Source organism: Eubalaena glacialis, chromosome 16 (assembly GCF_028564815.1).
Source record: "Eubalaena glacialis isolate mEubGla1 chromosome 16, mEubGla1.1.hap2.+ XY, whole genome shotgun sequence".
NCBI lineage: Eukaryota > Metazoa > Chordata > Mammalia > Artiodactyla > Balaenidae > Eubalaena > Eubalaena glacialis.
Window position 1 is genome coordinate 15,055,847 of NC_083731.1, and position 22,962 is coordinate 15,078,808.

A 22,962-nucleotide genomic window follows, 5' to 3' on the forward strand; every position below is an offset into this window, starting at 1 on the left:
TCCACACCTTTCTCTGTAGGAGGTGGACCATCTTGCACACTCCTATCAGCATGTAAGTTGTGTCTCTTTCCCCACAGCTTTGCAGTGGAGGTCATTGTTGAACTTTTAAAATTTTAGGGTTCATTATTTATATTTTTGTGTCTCACTGCCTTTCCTTTCCAGACTGAGAATATACAGGTTACACTATCTGAGGAGAGCCGTTTGGAAGGAAAAGTTGGTTTTAAGGCCTATAAAAATTACTTCACAGCCGGTGCTCACTGGTTTATCATCATTTTCCTTATTCCAGTAAACATCGCAGCTCAGGTAAGTAAGGACATTTATTTTGATTTGTGCCCTAAGGTTGATACTTATAATACTCTTTATACTGTATTATTTATTTTACTGTATTATTATTTTTAATATGTGTATTAAGGGATTATTTCAGAGAACTGACTCCATGAAATTGTGGGATCTAGCTGGGTGAATGTGAAATCAGAAAGGCAGGCGTGCGGGCTGGAACCCCAGGCAGGAGCTGACCCTGCAGTTTTGAGGCAGAATTTCTTCCTTCTCCAGGAAGCCTCAGGTTTTGCTCTTAAGGCCTTCGTCTGACTGGAGAAAGCCCATCACACTGTTCAGGGTAATGTTCTTTACTTATGTTCTGACGATAGATGTGAACCACATCTACAAAATACCTTAGCAGCAATATCTAACTGAGAGTTTCGTTGAATCACTGGAGACTGGCCTAGCCAAGCTGACACAGAAAACTGACCGTCACAGTACCTGTCAAGCTTTTTTCCTTTGAAAAATCCTGACATTTTTACAATTATTACTGTATTTTGCAATCCACTAGGATTTGCACTGAAAAGCGTTAATATGTGTGGAGCAAAATAAGTGAGGCTTACTGGTGTTGTGTGTGCGTGACAGAGAGATTCTAGGAAAAATATGAAGTCTTTTAAAGATTTTAAAATGTATTATGCCCTTCCCTGACCTGTGGTTATGTGGGATGTGGGGCTTGCCACTGACCTGAGCTGGAAGGACCGTCTCCGTTCTCTGGAGCCTTTCCATCACCCATTCTAGTGAGTGGGGTTTTGAGGGGGTCAGTAATGTCAGTGTTTGAGTGATTGTTGTTTCCTGCTCCAGGTTGCCTACGTCCTTCAGGATTGGTGGCTTTCATACTGGTGAGTGATTCCTGGTCTGACCCAAAGTGCTGTAAAATCAACAAGAAGCCGCAGTTTCCCACAGAGTCAGGGGGAGAGATGGGGCCTGTTCAGCCTCCTCTTCTAATCCTCATGTAGTTTCCCTGAAGAAAAATTAAAGTTCCTGCTGGTGGGTGTGACCCTCCCATGGTCTCTGCTGATGTCTGACCCTTAGCAGGTTCCTTACAGGCAATTTTGAGAGCTGTAAGTCATGATTCAAATTGAATTTTCATAAGGTAGACAGACACAGGGCCTTGTGAGGTGGGAAACATTTTCCAGCATAAAACATGACTCCTAAATCAAGGGTAATTTTCTTTGTATTTACCTAATTCCATCTATTGCATAATGTTTTTTCTTCCCTGTTCCATAGGGCGAATGAACAGAGTGCCCTGAATGTCACTGTTAATGGACAAGGAAATGTAACTGAAAAACTCGATTTATACTGGTACTTAGGAATTTACTCAGGTAAAATTGAATCATCTGGTCTATTATACGAGAGTCTGAGGTGCTTACTATGAGCCTGTATGAGCAACTAGGGCTTCCAGGAGTAATTCAGTAATGTCTTAACAGATTAAGAGTCTGAGTCGCATTTATTCTGTGAATTAATTAGAATAATTATTTTTAAAATCTACTAGAAGAGAGAGGTTGAATGAAAACTCTTAATTTGCTCTATACTGGATTTTGGAAGTTAAACCAGGATTGCACATTCAGAAAATCAGCCACTGGAAATATGTGGCAATTGTCTATTCTAATAGGTTGCTTTAGCTAAATCTTATATCATTATATGGATGGGCAAGAGGATTAGAAACGGATCCCCACCCTGTGGTTCGGATTGTTCCAATTCTTTCTGAATAAACCTTGGCTTTTATGGACCTTGGATGAAATCCTCTGGCAGCAAGGGCCCCCAAATAAAAGCATTATTCCCTTGTAGGTATGCAAAACTCCCCTTCGCCACATTGCTCATCTCTTGGGCTTCACTAATTACTTAAGAGAGAAGCTAAGCAGGGAGAAATCCAGTGTCTGGGAATTAGGATTCCGAGTCTTTCTTACCTTGAGATCACAATGTTATCGTGTCCGCAACTGTGCGATTCATTTAACTTCTGGCTTGCCAGGCTAATATTAACATGGCTGTCTGTTTTCACAAGAGTGCCTAGAATATATGTAGCATTACATACTTTTAAAAGGAAATCCTCATCTAAAATTTAAAATATTCCCACAGGAAATACTCACACAAGCCTTCTGCAAAGATAGAGTGAGTTATCTTTGTAAGAACATACTCAACTGAAATTTTGTGTGTATTTCGTTGATCTCTTGCTAAGAAATCTAAATCCATTAGCTGTTTACCTTCTGAATTGGTGGACTATGGGGGCTTAAAGGAAGAAGGAAGGGATTTTGTTATACATTCGTATAGGATGGTGGGCTAAGGAAAATGCCTATTGATGGAATCCAGGAATTTGAGCGGCTTTCAGGGTTTAAATAAGTGTTGTGTCATCTAAAGGGAAAAAAGTACTTGATGGAATATTTATTACAGAAGTTATTCTATTTAGCATTGTGAGTTCAAAAGATCTTAGGGGAGCGTATTTTAATTTTTATGTGCATAGTAGGTACTCATTTATATCACTAACAAAACAGAATTTAAATGATGATTATTTATATTTATAATTTGTATTTTTCTTACAATTCAGTTAGTTAGAATTAGATTTTCTGCTTGAAAATTAATGTGGTATTGTCATATTCTTTAAAGCTACTTGGGCTTTGTCTACAAGGAAATGGTAGTAAATCATTTCTCCTGTTACCTGTTAATTCACATGCTGTTACCAAAGCATATCACAATATTAGATTGAGACATGTTGTAATTAGTAAGATTTCAAATGCGAAGAAGGGACCATCAACTACTTTTTAAAATTATCTTTCTTCTGAGTTTTTAGTAGAATGTATAATTGAATTAGGAAATCCTAGAATGAAATTTTATTTTACACTTGATGTTTTTCCCCCATGAGGTTTCTATTTAATGAGAGGAATACAGTGATTTTTATATTCTTCTTTTTAAATGTATCTTGTGAATGCATTAAACTCTTTTAGAATCCAGATGCTTAATGGAATAAAGTATTTACATAATATCTTTGTAAGCTGCGTGGCATGGTTTAGCATCCTTGAAGAAAAGGCAGAGATCTTGTGCTGAGTGGTTTCTTTATTTCAGGGTTAACTGTATCTGCCGTCCTTTTTGGCATCGCCAGATCTCTGTTGGTTTTCTACGTCCTTGTTAGTTCTTCGCAAACTTTGCACAACCAAATGTTCGAGTCCATTTTGAGAGCTCCAGTATTGTTCTTTGATAGAAACCCAATAGGTAAGTCAGACACCAAGTTTCTCAGTAAATATGTCTTGTTATTGTACTTAATGCCTGATTACGTTTGATATTTGAGATGCTTGGAAGAAAATCACTGTGCATGTTGATCCATTTTCTACAAAAAGCTTTGCTGATATTTTTCGCCTACGAGAGGATATCTGAATATAGAGGCATATAAGCTTTTATTCCAATTTATGTGTGTGTGGAAAGATAAGTGTATGCTCACTTTGCAGAATGATTTAGGAACCGATTTGTTGTGTGGCAAATGAAACACCCTACATTTGTTGCAAATATATTTAAATATTTTTGGCTAGTTGCTAAAATATTGGCTGTGTTATATTTTGTTAAGGTAGGTTGTCTGCTAGAACCTTCTTATAATGAATCTCTACACGACAGGCTGTGTGTTTCTTTCTTTCATTTCCCATCCACTTCTGGAATCACAGAGCTCTGGCATGTGCCGTGACTATGAGGTTTACCTAGAATGGTAATGAAAAATTAATTAAAACCCAAGATTACTGAAATGTAAACATCCTTTTCAATAAAATTAACTGTATAGTTTACTTTGGACTTTTGGTGACATGTAAGAGGCTTTGTGGTACATAGCAGGTGGATCTTCAGTAGTAAGTTTCTGGATATGAGTGTCCCTGGAGGTTTATCAGTGGTTGCTTCCTCCACCCTCAGGCCTTTGACCTGTCTTGCTCCTGACCTGGGCTCCTATGAAGAGTTAGTTCATCAGCATACACGCCCTCTCTGTTCAGTTGGTTCGACTTGTGGTGAGGCCCAGGGTGGCTTTGTTTTTGCAGGCAATGATTGACAGTACCTTTTAAGGCAGGGATGTAGGCTGGAGGGAGGACAGGAGTGGCCTTGGCCTGGCCATCAACTAGCCATGTGACCAAGGCCAAAGCAGATACATACTGCTGGGCAGGCAAATCTCAAGGCAGGATGTTGTCTGCCTTGCTCTAAAAGTATGGGCTCTGGAACCAGCTGCCTGCGTTCATTTCTGGTGCTAGTTACTGATAGTAATAGTCCGTTAAAGTTATATTAATACTTATGTGTTGGTTATTTAATTTCTCTGTGTCTCAGTTTTATCTGTAAAATGGGGGTGCTATTCACACACTCATTAATATATTGATACTGTTAGAATTAATTAGGTTAATACATTGACAGCGCTTAGCATACGGTCAGTGCCTAATGAACCTTCGTGACCGTGACTACATGGTATCTGGGAACTTCCTCTCCTGTGAAATGGGAATCACTGCTGCCCTTCCTGTTTCACAAGACTGTTGTGAGGATTCACTAAGACTGTTCAGGGCAGCATCTTGTGCAGATTTATTCAGCACTTGTTGTTTAGTCCAGGCACTGTACAGAGCACAGGACGGTAAACTGCAGAGGCCCCCACGGATCTCGTCTTTTTATGTCATCATAATGCAAAAGAGATTGGAGGATTATGTGCTATTATGGCTGTTGTGAAGTTGCTTCAATTTGTCAGTTCATGTGAAAACTACAGCCATAAAGTTGGGAGCATTAAGTGGGACTGGATGTCTGTTATCACAGCCTCTGAGTGCTCGTGACCACAGTTAACCAGGCTCTTCATGGTCAAGACCTGTAGGCTTCTTCAGACGCTGGTGTATTTGTTATTCAAGGATTTGGGACCATGTTTAAATCTTCGAGGTCGCTAATCTTAGAGCAGCTGGCACGCTCGTGTTTATCTTGCCTCCCCCTCCTGTATCTGTTAGCGGGACTTCATTCCTTCAAGAAAATAGAAGCCCAAATAAGTACTACAAACATAGGCCTCGTTTGCCCAAAAGGTTTAGGGGCCAAGAATTATTTATTTACTCTTTTAGTGGTAGATGAAAACTTTTTTTTAATTAAAAATTTTAAGTGATCGAGTTTAATTTTCTGTTTGGATAAAAATTTTGTACTTTTTACAGTTGGAAAAAGTACAAATTCTTACATGGGTTAGAATTATGCCTCTTGGTTGACATTATCGATTGTGTGTAACCTAATAATTATATAATATTTTTTAAAATTCCCCTCTACAGTAGAGAGATGGACATGCTTGACTTTTAAGTTGCATTAAATATCTGCGTTTAATGCATGCAAGTTCCCAGCATGAAGTTGTGGCCCCTGAGTTCCAGAGTATGTTCTCCAGGTAGCATGGAGAGATCAGGAAGCATATCCTTCCATTGTCAGAGCACACTCTCCGGGAGGCCCCAGGGGTGAGTAAGTTTCCTGTGAGTTCAGGATCCTGACAGCCTCCCAGAGTTAGAAAAGGGAGGGAGAGGAAGGACTTTGGCCGGTGTGTAGAGTTGGCATGGTGACTGATGGAAGCTGGAAACTCCAGGCAGAGGCCCATCGGATCTGCCCCATCCCCAGTCTGGCTGGGATTTGCAGGCAGTTCGCCAGAGTTCCCTTCTTTATACTTGTCTCCAGTGCCCACTTGTGCCAGTAGATTCTCAGTGACCCTGAACTGGATTGTCACTATGCCTTTTATACATTCATCCATTGGTGGGAATGCTCCAGATGTCCTGTCTCCCTTCTCATGCTTCATCTCAGATCCTCATGAACTTTGTTAGACACTGGGGTACTCTGCGCTTATGCTAAGAACCAGGCCTCCAGGGGAAGTTCCTGAAACACAGGTTGTCCTACCAAAGTCCCAAGTTCACTTACTTGTATTTTAAGAAGGAGGGCAGAGTCAGCCTGGCAAGTGTGCAGTTCTTCTGAATAGCGTAGTTTCTCTGCCTGCAACTTAACATTCCAGGAAGCCGATTTTAAAGAGGGTTCCATCCCTCTAAGCTCCAGTGGCTGTTACTCTCCATTTTGAATCCTTGTATTGGGTGCATGAAGTTTACTTAGTTTGTTTATATAATTTGATACCTTATTGCCTACTGGTCTTTCATAATCTGTTCCTTAGAATGGCAAAAGCAATGTTTCTTTTTTCTCTGTTCTTCTTACCTTCCCATTATCTCACCGATCTCTCTGCTATGCTTTCTTCCTTTGATGTATTTTAGTAATGGTACTGTGTGTGTTTATTAAACAGCCACACATTTTTAGGGGCCCTGACATTTCTTACACGATTTGATTGCAACTGGATTTGAATAGTGCCTTTGCAGATGTGGGCTGTGTCCCTGTGCTGTTTGCTGCGTCCACCTCTTCCTAGCCAATCTTTGTCTTTTATCACCGAAGCTGCATTTCAGTTGTATCAGATCTTCATACACAGGTAACGCAAATCTTAGGTCAAGAGTAAGTCAGTTAGAAATTTAGAGATCATTTCTATTTTGAATCCAAATTGTGTTTCCGTTGAACAGGCAGAAATTGTTTTATTTTCTACATCTGGCACAAGAGGGCAGCATGATCTACAGTATTTCAGGGATATAATGTAAGGGGCACCTTATTGCAAAATCTGGTTTTTCTGTATTAAAGATTTCTTGGAAATTCCATTTTTATGTCTTGAATCTTTATATTTTGTAGTATTGATACAGAATTTTAAAAACATTGTTGTGGTTTATTATGTTTGAAACAGTGAACTCTTGTTGTCCTGAAATATCTAGCATTTCAAACAAGGTATTTAGATTTCTTTTTTTTTTTTAATAACAAGTTTGGTTTTTTTTTTTGGCTGCGCAGCACGGCATGCAGGATCTTAGTTCCCCTACCAGGGATCGAACCTGCCCTCCTAGTAGTGGAAGCACAGAGTCTTAACCACTGGACTGCCAGAGATTTCTTCGTTTATATGTTCTACCCTAGTAACTGGAATAGACCGCTGCTGCCTTTTTTTTTTTGGCTGCTTTGGTTGCTGCGCGCTGACTTTAGTTGCGGCGGCTTCTCCTGTTGCGGAACATGGGCTCCAAGTGTGCCGGCTTCAGTAGTTGTGGCACGCGGGCTCAGTAGTTGTGGCTCGCGGGCTCTAGAGCGCAGGCTCAGTAGTTGTGGTGCACGGGCTTAGCTACTCCACGGCAGGTGAGATGGGATCTTCCCGGACCAGGGATCGAACCCGCGTCGCCTGCATTGGCAGGCGGATTCTTAACCACTGCACAAACCAGGGAAGCCCCGCTGCTGACATCTTGACTGGATATATTTTAATTCCTGAAGGGTAGAATATGGTCAGTTGTAGGACCTGAGTCAAACATGAGTTTTGTAAGAAATATGACCGCACAGTTTCTTCCATTTTCATCCATGCCATCAGAGTCAGCAGAAATATTTTATTCTTACCAAGTGTCTAGAATTTCACCCTTTGTTTTGGAGACAAGATGAGAAGATAGTTGTCCTGCTTTTTCATGACTAATCCTTGTGACAAAACACTTGGCTGAGTGCTTTGAGTGTAATGGATTCCAGATAAATAATTGTTTATTTTCTGTCAGTTTGTTAATTTGGCTCTAAGAAACTGTGCCACCGGCGTCGCTAGATGTTGTGTTTCTTCTCTTAGGGAAAAGCGAAGTTAATTGGATTGTGGCCAGTATGTTCATTTCACGCGACTGATTTTTCTGCAGTGTGCGCACACGTGTTAGTTCACTTATTTATGCATTCAGTGTAAAAAGAAAGGTACAAATGTATATCCTTAGTTTTTCTTTACAGATCAAGTTAAGTTAGAGCTAACGCATTATCAAAAGAGAAAAAGTACTAATTTCTTTTGTTCTTTTTATTCTTCTGGTAGCACTACAGTTTAAGAGAAGACATATTCTTTTATCTTCAGTAATCAAAACTCTAGAATTGCCCTAAGGATTAATATTTCCAACTTGACTGAGTGGGAAATAAGGCTCTGCAGATTTCACGCATGTAAAATACCCCGAATTAGGATGTGCATCATGTAGGAGTTGAGGATTGGAGCAAGGAGGAGGGTAGTGGAGGTTTGAACTATTGCCGCTTCTTTAACCTGGAAAGGGAGTCCTTAGCCTCCACTACAAGTTGCTAATGAACTTGTGAAGAAGTGAAAAGTGATTTGAAAGCAACGTGGTGAGCTTTTTGTACTGTGAGCTTTTTGTACTATCAGAATAACCCTCTTGCTATACTATTTATAAAATCGGTTGTCAACAGACCACTGCCTTGCTAGAAAAAAGAGTCATCCGTAGGGAAGAATAATAATTGCAGGGATACCTGTCTGTTTATTCAGTGCAAATGACCACTGAGGTTAGTGCTAAATGCATATTTTTAACAAGTATAATATTTCAGTACTGTCAAAATTACCTTGACGATAATAGGCCTATTAAATTATAGCTCTATAAGTTAGGAGGTAAGATGGCTCTGCTTAGCACACAATAATCTATGCCTGTTCACACAAGTGATTCTGCTGAGTAGGTAGCATGTTAGAACAAGAAATACTGGTCCTAAAACCTCTGATTTATGGTAGGTGTTGTTTTGACACAGCATCATTCAGACGATTTACAAGGCAAAGCTTCGTGTTAAAATATTTCACCAGTGTCATCATTCGTCACCGACATAAATATTCAGTAGTGATGCTGGAAAATTGGTAATACGCCCATTCATGCCAAATCACTTGCTATGTTTCCTTTCAAGTGAGATCTGTTGTGGATATGGTTAAAAGAAACTATGATTTTTCTTCCTTGAGAGCAGATGAGCTGTAAGTAATTGAGAATAAGAATAACAACTATCCTGACGGCTTTCATGTACTCATCTTGCCTAGGTTGCTTTTGATTCTGGCTGAAGTCCTACAGCCTCCCCCGCCTTTGTTTTTCTTCCCTTTCTTTGCTTAGTGCACATTGTAGAGAACATATTTATATGTACATTAGTTAAAGAGGCTTTTTGTGTTCAAAGGAAGAAGTTAGTCATCATCTGAAAAGCTTTGTTGCAAAACTAAAACACACATTTCCCCTTTCATTTTTCCTTGTTAAAAATAACAAATGAGTGACTATAATGGGAATAACACAAAAGATTTCATCAATCATAATGATTCTCAATGGCCACATAAATATTACTTTTTCAGGTTTCAATGAAACAGCTAATAGTTTGAAGTAGGTGTGGTAATTAAATCCTGTTGGGTTGTGACATATTAAAAATAATGTTTTTCACATAACAATGGTTATATGTACTTAAAGTCTTATCAGGGTGATATTAAGTCGTATTTTATGGGTGTTGCTCATTTACTGCTAATAGTATCATAGAAGCCTTTGTTACGAGTTTAAATAGTTACATATATTTGATTACCGTTGTTATTTTGTCAGTAATCTCTATAAAGGTGATTATTATAGCACTTGTCTACACCTGGTAAATATTGCAACATTTTGGTGTACATTTTAAATCTATTAGAATGTTCTGATTACTCTTTATCCATTTTTTTCTTCTCCGTTAATAATCATACATGGAAATACGGACAATTTAGTAACAGAGGAAGCACTGTGGTTCTCCAATAAAATGTTAAAAAGATAAGATTTGAGAAGCTTGTACCTTGTTGAATGTGCTAATGGTACTATCTCCGGAAATTGTTAAGGATGACATTTTACTTGATTGCATTTAAAAATTTTCCAATATCATAGGATATAGAAGTTCTCCACTTCATTTTAATATGTGTTGTCTCAACCTTCAGCTTAATTGGAGCCAAGCAGTCTTTGGGACCCAGGACTTCACTGCTGTATTCCAGTTTCTGGTCTTAGTGTGCTCAGTAATTTGGCATTATTTTATGGGATGTATGAATTATAGTGCAGTTATCCCTTGGTATCCTCGGGTAGTTTGTTACAGGACCCTTGTGGATACCAAAGTCCGAGTATGCTCAATGTCCCTAATACAACCTATGCACATCCTCCCATACACTTTAAATCCCTTCTAGATTACTTATACTTTTACTTATATAAGCAAATTCAAGTTTTGCTTTTTGGAACTTTCTGGGATTTTTTTCAAATATTTTTGATCCATGTTTGGTTGAATCGAAGGATGTGGAAGCCATGGATGGGAAGCCCCAAGTGTAAGTATAATTCAAATACTGTTATTTAACAACACCTGCCTCCCCAGACACACACACACACACACACACACACAATTACTTCAACCTTGTAGCTGTTTGTGACAGAAAATACATCAAAGTAGTTTTATGACACAGTTCATTGCTTTTGTACAGCTATTTCAAGAGAAACTGGAATAGTTCTTCGAGGTCGGATTCAACAACAATAAACATTAAGTATATCAATTTCCTGGATTGAAAATTCCATATGGTTTTGCTTTACAGCCAAGTCTTTCCCCTCAAAGATTTGATTTCAAAGCTCTCCTATGACACCATGGGGCTAAGTTTGATTTTCATTTTCTAACTGGAGCCTTCATCTTCTGTTACCATTTCTTCCCTGCCTCCCCTTTATTTTAAACATTATTATTATTTTGCCATGAAGAGAATGGAAAAAAATCCAAATATTAGTAACGTTCAGCCAGCAATGTTTTATTTCACATAAAGTTATGTTTTAGTTAATTAATTTATTTTTAAAATATTTACTTATTTATTTGGCTGCGACGGTCTTAGTTGCGGCACGCGGGATCTTCTTTGCCGTGTGCGGGATCTTCGTTGAGGCGTGTGGGCTCTTAGGCCTCTTAGTTGTGGCATGTTGGGTCTAGTTCCCTGACCAGGGATCGAACCCGGGCCCCCTGCATTGGGAGCCTGGAGTCTTAGCCCCTGGACCGCCAGGGAAGTCCCCATAAAGTTATGTTTTTAATCTCATCTTTATAGTACTTTTCACAATTACAAGTAAATTATACTTTAGGTAATTATGTACTGACTGCCTGTCTCCTGTGTTAGCCTTGTGCCCTCTGCCCTCCTAGAGTATATCTGTGGTGTTACTGTGAAAGCCTCCAAATCAGGATTGGGCAGCTGTAGCTGCTTAGTAAGTATTTGTTGACTGGATAGAAGAAAGGGTGTTCAGGAGTGTATTTGAATCTCTCCATGCCATGATCTCGAAGAACAATGGAAGTTTACAGTCTTGAAAGAACACTTGGTGTTTATATTAAATTGAATTCTTCCTTATAGTTTATTTTCGAAAGTAGAATTTGTAATAGATGATTTATGGTGGACTTTGTTTTTGGTATTTGATGGCATGAAGAAAAAAACCACACATATTGGTTCTTTGGAAGCTGCGGCTCATAGAACCAGAGTAAGCAAGGTTCCAAGTTCTTCTAATGCCAGTCAGTCATGGAAATGAAACTGTCAAACACCTAATACGTTCCCCTGTGGTTTAGTTGTGCATTGAAGATGAATCTTGGCACTTAAGAGGGTTTAATATTTGATACCTGGTAGTTTTACCTTATAAACTACAGTCCCCTAAGAAGTAAAGAGGGGGAATTCAACCATTTTAAAATGTCAGTAGACATTAGTAAACTGTGATTAGACAGGGAGCTCAGATGTAGGTGGAGATGTTGCAGTGTTCCTGCTCCGCTAGAACAGAGCTTCGGAAGAACTGTCACTTCACTTTTAACTGGGGCTTTTTTACTCATCAAAATGACCATTTATTGGTCATTTACTGGTTGTCAGTTGTGGTCCCAAGCATTGGAGAAAAAAGTCCTGTCTTCAAGGCATTTGCAAATTTTAAAAATTGCCGACAGTGGATTGTTTATTTTATTTTTTTTAAATCTAGTGTGAATATTCTACAATTCCATATAGAAAAGATACAGATTCAGAGGCCTGTGGGATCTTAGTTGCAGCATGTGGGATCGTAGTTCCCCGATCAGGATCGAACCCATGCCCCCTGCATTGGGAGCATGGAGTCTTAACCACTGGACTGCCAGGGAAGTCCTCTTTGGGCTTTTTAGAAGTGTATTACAAATGCTTTGACAGCAGGTAGAACATAAGCAATGACATTTTCTCCATAAGTAATGTTATCATGAAATCAACTATGATCTGTTGAGTGTTCTTTTCATTCTTGGTAACCACAATTATTCTGCTAAAAGTTTCCCCCTCATTTAGATAGAAAGTCTATCTGACAAGCTTCAAAGTACACTTCGAGTGGAAGTTTATTAAAATACTGTGGTTAAATGGAAAACTATCATGAAATCAAGTTCTCTGTTCTGGAAATATTTTCCTTTCATTTCTTTTTTGCATCTGCATTTTAATAGATTGTATCACACGGGGAAATGTTTCAACCTCTTGAACACCTGGAAAGTCTGTTTTAGACTTGTTATGTGTTTAAGAATCTTTATCCAGACATTAGTCCAAATACAGTCCTGCTCCTCACGATGGGGAATCCTGCCTCTGGGTCTGCTGCTGGGAGAAGGCAGTGCCACCGAGCAGCGTGTTGTTAGCACGTCAGGAGAAACCAGAGTATCTGCCGTGGTTGATTTTCAGCCCAAGTTCCTGATTTGGGGATGTTTAAGTCAATAATTAGTTAATGATTTCTCTCTGAACTTCAAGTGGATGTTTCTAGAAGTGTTCTTTTGACTCAGCGACTGATCTTATTCTTTACGCCACTTGAGGCATATAATGAAAATGTATAGAGACTTTGGAGGGTGTGGTAAGAAAAACAAAGCTTCCACCTCCTTCTGTTCTACACAGAGATATTTGAACAGATACCACAGTGCATGTGGATTTGTCCTTAAACATATTTTCTTACATAAATAATTCTGTTTATCTAGGTCAGTAGCAGCGCTTTGAGATGTAGTCAAGATCATGGGTTAATTTTTTTTCATTGCCTTCGCACATTTAAACATAGAATAAGAAGAAATGGTTGCTTTCTTACATGCAGTCATTATTTTTAGAATTTTTTTATCTTTTCTGTTGGTGTCAGACCGGCCTGGGCTCATAAAATTTATTTCCTTTGGTGGAACTATAAATTTATTATTTTTCCTTTTTGGAGAATAAAGTGGCAATAATCTTAAAATTTTATCTCATGGTAATATAAATCTTCACTATATTTTCCTCTTAGCATAGAAATGAAAAGGTTGTCAAATATGGCTTAATGAGTTCCACCAGTGGGTGATAACTGTAGACAGAGATATTTCTTATTGGTGCTAAGTTTTAAATGTTAGTCTTGACATAATCCTGTAAATAGAAGGAAAATAAACACGTATTTCAAGATGATGAGTAATCAGTGTTGCTAGAAAATTGTTCTTCCTTGACTTCAAGATTAAATAAATAGTTGTGGACATAAATAGCCATACTAATAAAAGGCAGCACCTGTGTAATCCAGGCGGTCAGTGGTTTAGCCTACAATCAGATAAGCTGCTGTTTTTTTAAACAAATTGTCAAGTCTTTAGACCAGGTGAGTATATTTCAGTCATACATTAGGGAATTTTAAAACTTGAATGAAGGAGGTTTAATTACCCTTGATATCAGATTTTCTAACCACTCACATCTCCTTTCGCAAAGTAGACACTATAAGAGTTTCATGCTTAATTGACCTGGCCTTCAGGTATATCGTCTCTTAGTTCTTGTTATGACCAAGTTGCCAACTTTTTAACATAAGATTAAGGTTTGAAATTTTAGGTAACACAGTGAGTACCTTATAGGTTTTGGATAAACATTGAGTATTTTTAAAAATATACCTCATCTTTTCTCACCCCCTAATTTTTATGTCCATTTTTTATTCGATATCAGATAAGAGAACTTTGATTGTCATCAGTAGACATTTCAAAGCTATTAATGGAAATGGAGTTGGGATGTAGGTGGAGATATTGCGATGTGTCAGATCTGCTAGAACAGAGCTTTGGAAGAGCTGTGCCAGTCACTTCACTGGCACAATCAAGGTCCTCTTGATTGAAGCACAGTTATCTTAAGCAGCATTGATGTGGGCTGGTGGTGGTGGTGGTTGTGTGTATGTGTGTGTGTGTGTTTGTGAATGAGAAAGACTTCTTTTGAGTTAGATTGTCACACCAGAATAAGATTCATATTATTAGATTCTGTTAAAGAGATGTAAAATTTAAGGTTTTAATATTAACCAACCAAGAAAGTGATCTTTGACTTTACCAACACCAAATTGAATGGTTTTCCTTTATTTTACAATAGTGGTTTTGACCACTGTAATTTGGGATCCACGGTGCCCTGTGGTAAAGAGAACAGACTTTGGAATCAACCTGCCTGAATGTGAATCCAGCTTGGCCAGCGACAGATAGACCTTTGTCCAGTCATTTAAACTCTATCTGCCTCAACTTTATCTGCACAATGGGGATGATTGTATAATAATAGTCCCAATTTTTTTTATGTGTGTGAGAATTAAGAGAATTACTTTATGTAAAGCATGTAAAGCAATGCCCAAGAAATAACTGACATAGATTGAATTTTGACTAAGTGACATCATGAAATTTTAGTGATTTTTCTTTTTGTCTTTTTTTTACCCCTACAAAATCCAGAGGAATATGTTAATTTTGATAAAATAGTGGGAAAGGTTGTGTGTATTTTCCCAGATGCAAGGAAAAATATGTAAATGATCAAGACTAACAACCTACAAAGCCAAATCAACAGCATGTTTTTTGTTTGTTTGCTTGTTTTGTTTTTGTTTTCATCGGGGCTTAGCTTCATTCCCGAGTTCATTTTAATTTGGTTTCACAGCGGGAGCTCAGTTTTGCATATAAGTACCAAACATCTGGTCTGTTTTGTTTGTTTGAAAATGATACGGCTGAAGTTTATTACAGAAGTCTATTGTGTAATTAAGTAAAGACAGTTTGAAATTTTATAATATAACTTCTATTTAAATGGAACATTGTAATTATTCCAGGGAACGGCTATACTTCTTAGGAGTAGCAGGAACTTACTATTTTTTAAAGAAAACGCTGTAACTGGTCAAAATGTATTCACCTTTTTCAAAAAGCATGAAAAATGGCAAATTTCACAAGTGAAAGTTAAAGTTGACCTAAGGCAGTTTTAGATTGTCCAGCCTTCAAATTTTATTCATGGGATGTTTTTAGAGAAATTTCGTGGTTTGTTCACTTAGGTTAATTCCAGGCAGTTTTCCTGCATTTCTGTCAGATGGACATTCTGATACTTCAAAACTTCTTCTTGCACAAAATAATGGTTAAAGCAGCTTGGGATGAAAATGAGATTCCCTGTTAGTTGTTATAAACCGTAGATTACATTTTTAATGCAGTTAAAGGCATACCAAATGCAACAGAAAAAATATAGTTTTCCTATAAATATTTCTCAATTAGCATTAATAAACTAACCATGTAAATGCCATAACTTACTGGCTGGGTAAAATGGCATTGAGGTCGGTGAAGAATACATAATTTTGGGTGGAGAGACCTAAGTGAAGACAGAGAGCACTTACTTGGTTAACACCTGCCTGCCAGGTGGCTGTATTAGTTAGGCAGGGAGCACCTACCTCGTCCCAAGTCTTGGCATTCAACCTCAGTTATGTCTGAGAGGCCTTAAGCTCTGAAATTCAATGATTTTATCATCCTGCAGAACTGGCTTAGAAATAATTTGATGAAGAAGCAAACCAAAAATAGGTTGTAAGGACTTAGAGGATTTTTGTGATAGTAGTTTCCGCGCACGGTATAATGTTTCAGAGATCTGCTGCATGACAGAGGTTTCGTCTGTTGGCAGTTATAATGTAGTTCCCTATCATATTGAACATCAGCCTGAAGTATGATAAATTTGGACTACTGCCCTATGTCTTGTCATTTCAGAGCAACGTTGTAAATGTATTTGACAATTTAAACTTGTTAAAATACCGTCTCTTCCATTGTTTCATTTCGTCTTTAATACCATCGAAGCACATGAAATTTCTTTGCAGCCTCTTCTGCCTCTGTCAGCCGCATGGTCTTCTCTGCCTTCTTGCCGAATCCTCTGGTCATTGTCCCCATTGGTTTTTATGTGGAAACCATAGAGATATGATGCCTAGAATTGAAAATAAAGAACCAGTTTGCCCCAAATCATTAATCATCATACAGGTTATATAACTCAGCATTTAAGAAGCATCTGCATATGCCAGTGTGCTGGGAATTTTGCATAAGGTAACCAGATACTGTATTCTGAAATCTCCATGGCCATTTTCTAAAGATCCGGCACCCATTCCTACATATTATATTTCATTATACAATAATGGCAGCTCTTCAGGTAGAGGTGAAATTATGTTTAGCATAGTATTTCCTATGAAATGAATGTGGGCATTGTATTAATCAGAAATTTCCATGACCTGGACAGTCTGCACAAAACAGGTGTTTCAGTGTGTATGAAATGAATGGATATGTGTATCTGAGTGTGTGTGTATGAATTCTTTGATCTTCATCTTCCTCATTTTGTTTATCCAGCTTTTACATGAGCTTCTTGCTTTTATCAATTTTCAGAAGGATTTAGCATTTGAAAATGAATTAGTTCCAGAATGGGGATTGGAGATGGACCTTTCATCTGCAAGGAAGATTACTGTTTCTGAAAACTAGATGATCATTTTTGCCTGTTCTCGTGGCCCTATTTTTTAAGAGACTTTTACTAGTGCCTTGTCATGACTTTTAAAAAAGGTATATTTGTGGTACAACATTGTATAAGTTTAAAGTGTACAACATATTGATTTGGTATATTTATATTGCAGTATGATTGATATTATTGTGTTAGCTGACTAACACCTATGGCATCACATAATTATAATTTATTCTTATGTTGGGAATGATTAATATCCAGTCTCTTAGCAAATTTAATATCTATAGTACAGTTTTGTTGTCTGTCATCACTGTACTGTGTTCTAGGTCTCCAGGGCTTATTCATCTATTAATTGCAAATATAGACCTTTAAACATCTCATTTTACTGTCTGGTTTTATGAGTTTGATTTTTTTTTTTTTTTTAGATTTCATATATAAGAGATATCAAACAGTATTTGTCTTTCCCTGTCTGACTTATCTCACTTCGCACAATTTCCTCAAAGTCCATCCATGTTTTTGCAAAAAGAAAAAAGAGTTTTCTTTTTTCCCATGGCTGAATAGTATTTCACTCTGTGTGTATGTATCTATGTATTTATCTATACATATAACATCTTCTTTGTCCATTCATCTGTTGATAGACTCTTTGGTTGTTTCTGTATCTTGGTTATTGTGAATAATGCTGCAGTAAAAACAGGAGTGCATGTATCTATTCTACATCCTGTTCCATTTCTGTCTTGACTTTCAGAATAAAATTTTCGTAATTTTATAACTGATCATAAGTTAGGAAAATGTTAGATCTGAAATCTATATTATTTGATATAAGAAAATACGTGGGATCTTGGTTTCATAGTGAGCTCTTCTTTGGCATTTAAGTCACTCTTGGGAGTGAAAACAGCAAAGCACGCGTATGAGCGTTTTTTTCCCTAACTTAAATGGGGAGGAGGAGTCAGAGAGTAAGAGTTAGTTCTCAGATCCTATCATATTAGAAATGCCGTTAAGCATCCCATGATGTCTTTAATAATTTGCATAAAGAGAAAACTACCCTTAGGTAGGCTATTTTGGAAATGTAGTTGAATGTTTAATAGGGTTCATGTTGACTTTAAATGGGAGAATATTATGGTTAGAGGACTCAGAGTGGACAGAATGGAGATCTGAGAAGGTTCCTGTTGGGGGAACCACAGCAAAATGACTCCCTGTATTATAGGAACCCCACCCAGCTCGTCGTCGGTAGATCTAAAGATATGGCGGTGCTATAGAAGATTGGGTAAGTTCTTGCATTGGTGTAGTTTAGATAAACCCTGTTACTAACCAGGAGCTTAGAGTTGATAATGATGGCAGCCTGGAGCCATAGATGAATCAATCCAGGTGAAATCCCACTTAAAACCACCTTTTCTCTTTCTTTTATTCAGGCTTTGGTACCTAGTTCGTTTTTCACTCCCCTACCCTATGCCCCTACTCCCCAAATTTATGGTGACTGGAAAGAGAAGAGATTCTTCAGTTGTCTGTTTTACTGCCTGTGTCATAATTTTTTTTGCAGTGACGTTAGTGTTTTGCTTTCTTACTTGTTTGACTGTCTGATATAGAAGTGAAAAAATATTTGGAAAGTTGCAGGAAAATAGTGCCTAGAATATCTTATTATTTAGTCTCTATAAGGCCCAGTATTTTACAGTGAGACAGTTTTATTTCTGCTCATTCAACTTTTGCTTATTCGCCTTATCCCAAATAGTATAAGGATAGGATCTAATCCTAATTTTAGCCATCTTTTTGTTTTTTGTTGTAAACTTAGGTGTATAACCTGGAAGTATCACTGTTTTCTTGGTTCCTGGGAAAACCTGTTTCTAGTGTCATTTAAGTTTTGATAGAAATGCAGAAATAGGGTTTCTGAACCGTTGCAGGCTTGGCCGGCTCCCTGGATGATGGTTGGACCAGCTTCTCCTTTGTTGGGCTAAAGTAACCCAGTGTCATGGTCCTGGTCCCCAGTTGTTCCCCCCCCCCACCCCCCGCGTGCCTCACTTCTCAGGTTCTTTTCAAATATTGGCTGAAACATATTAAGATTTATTTATCAAAAATGTCATTAATCCCCGCACGCGTGACACACCCCCGCCCAGTATAATATGTAATTTAGTGAAAGATTGCGTATGGGGCTTTCTGTTCATGTGATAGCCTGTGTTCTCTCTCTTCACACTGCACTTCAGAGCAATATTAAGTTCTTGGACTTTTGAAACTTTTTGTTTCCTTTGTTGAGGGCACAGGTTAGGCAAAAATAATTGGCTGATAAAGACTGCATCTGGACAAAAACAGAAACAAATGAGACCTAGGTGAAAAGTGAATTGACCTAAAAAATCCAAGGATAAGGAATAATGTGTTTTGATCTGAGAAAAGTAAAACGTTGTCTTGGACTCTCTTCTCCATGCACACTTCAATGACATTTCCCGGCATTTGAAGGCGAGAACCATTCAGTCTTGGGCCTCCTTGCAGCCTCCACGTTGTAACGTCTTGGTGAATTAAAGCTCTCTTACTCCTTTCTGATGAAAATATTAGCAATTTTGGAATTGTGACTAGTAGATCTGTTCGGCTCTGAGGAAACCTTTCAGCAATGGGACTTTTCATCTGAGGCCTGTGAGCCCATGACTGTCCAAGAGATTGGGATCTTGCAGTGATTTTGCTTCATTACGAGCCTACACCAACATTATTTAATGCAACCAAGTTTCAAATGCTGCTAAGGAACACAATTAAGGTCATGGTCTTAAAGGACTTTTATGTCCTGCAGAAGCCTGATTTTCGCCTAATATGTAGAACAGCTTGTGCAGTATAGCTCTTGGGAGATGAATATTTGTTCGTGTAGGTTACAATCACCAACATACCCTGAGAGTGATGGGAATGTCAGGCAGAATATGTATTTTGAGGAAAAAGAAGAACTAGTATGCAAAAATTAGTCATGGAAATCCATAAATACCAGGCCAAGAATATTCCTGCAGATGTGTCAGTTGGGTTTTACTAGGAATGATGGACAGATACTTTTGCAGATTTTCCTAATAGAGAATTTTCTTAAAAGTTCAGCAAAATTACGTCTTCATAGATTTAAAACCCTTTCCCCCTTAAATAGAGATTTCTCCTTTCCTTAGTTGCTAGAGTTTTCTGTTGAAAGAATGCACGAGAAGACTTTTATTCTATGGATTTCTTTTTAACTGTCCCTTAAGAAATGCATACCAATTCTCGAGAATAGTACCCTGGTGCAGTCTTCGGTAGCCTGGATTACTGAGATGGTTTGCTGTTCATACTGTTTGCTTGTGCAACGAGAAAAGATTCAATTCCTCATCAGGTTTTAATACCTGATGAATACCTGCAAATTCTTTGGTTAATCTGTAGCTTGTCCTTAGACTAGCTTTGTTGCCTTTCCTTTGAGGCTGTGGAATATCCATAGGCTGCCCTCCCCTCTGAGGGGGACAAGAGAATGGAGACACCCCCTTCCCACAGTTGAGGAAATGCAGAGCCTGTGGGTGTATCCATCCTGCGTGTTGGTGAGAGTGCACTGGGCTGACTTCACGGGTGAGGAGAGACTTTGAAGAAGGAGAGCCTGAGGCAAGGCTACGGAAGCAGAACCATTCTGAGTGGAATCAGGCGAGAGGGGGAGTGGGGATGATTGAGGCAGGCAACACAGAATTCAGTTTTGGTGGTGGATAGTAGAACAGATCAGAATGAGTGCTAGAGGCTGGGAGATCAGCATGGAGTTGACAAAGTTTTCCATGTGGGTTGTTGCCAGCTTCATGCCAGGGGATGCTGTGGCATTTACGGAAGCACATGGTCATGTAGATGTGATTAACCACTCAGACATTTGGTACCAAAATCTTCCCCTTTTAGAACAGCTGCCGAGATGGCGAGTTGTACCAGTGTGAACTGAGTGGGGAATCACAGTTGAATACAACACGGGATCCTTAAATATCTTGAAGCTGCAAAGAGGGAACTTAGAATGACGAGCAAGATGAAATCTTATTTTCTTTGTTGAGTTTAGAGAATTTCTGTAGATCCTGCCTTCCTTGAGGTGGAGGCAGACAGAAATCATATACATGTGCATGTTGTTTCTGGGAGCACAGGGCCTCATTCAGCATGGGCGGCTAGGGTGCGCCCAGGCCGGGGGTGGTGGTTCCTGGCGCTGGGGGGGTCTCCCCCACTGTCATGCTTTTGTCACAGGGCCAAGTTTCTGTCTGTGTTGTAGCTGCCACAGGAAGAAGCTGGAACATTCCTCTTGTTTTGAATTAGACCAGTGACTGGCCCCATCTACCCCCCAACACCCACTTTTGATGCCCTCTTTCATCCCTCCTTTGGGTGGTCAGTGCCAGCCTGTCTCCACATTGGCCTCAGAGGCTCATAATGAGGTTCCCATAATATCTCTTTTCTAAATAGTGCCAATCTGAAAGCACCATTTTCTAAACACATTTGTTTAGTGTTTTATCCATCTTTTGTGATAACGGCTCCCTAAGTTTTTCTCGAGGCATGGTGTCATCCAAACCTGTGTGTCTTCTGCTGGACACCACGTTAGTAGCCGTGGAAGTATGGCTGTGATTGGCCTTGTGGAGCCAAAGAGGCTCAGCGCAGGGAACCGGCCGCATGTGCAAGGGGACCTAAGCGGATTTGAGGGGCAGCTGCTATTGTGGCACAGGTGGAACTGACCAGAGAATGAGTTGGGTTATCCAGGATGTGAGAGTGGCTGATTGGGGCGACCCTGCCCTGGAAACCAGGGAAGGAAGGCTGCTTGCCTGGGGTGGCGTGAGTGTGGGCAGGATGGAGGGGGCTGAACCAGGCCGGGGCGGGAAAGACTTTGAGCTCTATCCCGAGATCGGTAGGATCTGTTTGGTAAGATGCCTGATCACACACCTTTCTGTGCTTCCCAAAGCTCCGTCACATCGCGGAGCCTCATAATAGGTGGAGTGGGAATTTGAGGGCATTTTCTCCTTTAAAACTTTTGTAATTCTCTGACTCCTAGTTCACACTTAACCACATGCTTTGTGGCCATTTGATTCTTTGGTTTTAATTTAATTGTATCGGGCATAACTGGCAAATTCTGTCTTCTCACTGTTTTTTATTGTTCAGAGTGCCTTATAAAGAGGAAAAAAACCAACGTATTTTAGCATACCTTTAACACAGAAAATTATTGCATAATGAGTTTCTGTAAAATCTGTGCAAACTTAATTTGAAACTCAGGACAGATTACTGTATTGCCTGGATTTATTTTTGTAGTTCTAAGTAGTGACTACTATTTCATAGACACTCATCTACCACTAGTTATTGAAAAAGTGAATTGCGGTCCCATCTTGGCTCTGGGATAGCAGTGAAGTTGCCCCTTTGTGAGGAGGCAGCTACAGACCATCAGCAGCTGCTCCCTGCCCCTGGGACTCACAGACTTCAGCTTTCTAAAAGTTTTATTCATGTCAGAGGGGGTTTATTATACGAAAAGAGTAGGACATTTTTCCATAAAAATAAAAACGCTGCTCATGGGGGATTCTCCTCTGCTACCCACACCCCTCCTTTCCTGAAAAAAATGAAACTTTGGTGCTTAATCAGGGTTCCAGATGTTTGTGTGTATTTATTTATTTCGATATTTATAGTGTTTGCTGTCAAGCCGTTTGCCTCCCTGGGTGCATTCCAGAAATTTTAAAAACATACATGGCAAAGCCACAAAGATCAAAGACCTATGTCTTAGGAACTCTTTGTAGCACTTTAGGCCTGTCTCTGAAATGATTTCTATGAAAGGAACCAAGTAAGAGCTCTTGCTGTCCACCTCTTGTCTTGAGGAATGTTCCAGATGGGGACCAAGCACCTGGTGAAGGACCCATCCTGGGTGGGGTTCTTCCTCTCTGCTCAGTGAGGGGTCTTCGCCTGAAACCCTCCTGCAGAACAAGGCCTTCTGTTAGCTTGCTGGGACACCTCTGACCTCTTGTCTTACCACATTTTATCATTGATGTTTTTATTTCTTCCTTTAAAACATAGGCAATAATTATTTCTCCACCATCCCTGAATATTACTAAATTAACCACATAGAATTTTAAAGACAGCCCATTAGAAATAGGGGTGTCACTTTCTATATTAGTTTGAAAGCAATACCATCTAAATGGAAAACAACAAGAGTTGTTGTAGTAACCATTACTGCCCCCGTGACTAATACC

At 39.1% G+C, this 22,962-nt stretch overlaps 1 protein-coding gene across 3 annotated transcripts in view; it reads left to right on the forward strand.

The window, feature by feature from the left end:
* The window catches only part of ABCC4 (ATP binding cassette subfamily C member 4 (PEL blood group)), a 218,320-nt gene that overhangs the window by 109,532 nt on the left and 85,826 nt on the right, over window positions 1-22,962 (forward strand). For 2 of the 3 annotated variants that reach the window (XM_061171226.1, XM_061171228.1), the window contains 4 exons: window positions 163-303; window positions 1,120-1,157; window positions 1,546-1,640; window positions 3,376-3,522. In XM_061171226.1, the coding sequence (XP_061027209.1) occupies window positions 163-303; window positions 1,120-1,157; window positions 1,546-1,640; window positions 3,376-3,522 (421 nt within the window). The remainder of the gene's footprint in view (window positions 1-162; window positions 304-1,119; window positions 1,158-1,545; window positions 1,641-3,375; window positions 3,523-22,962) is intronic. The other variant, XM_061171227.1, reaches the window with a different exon arrangement.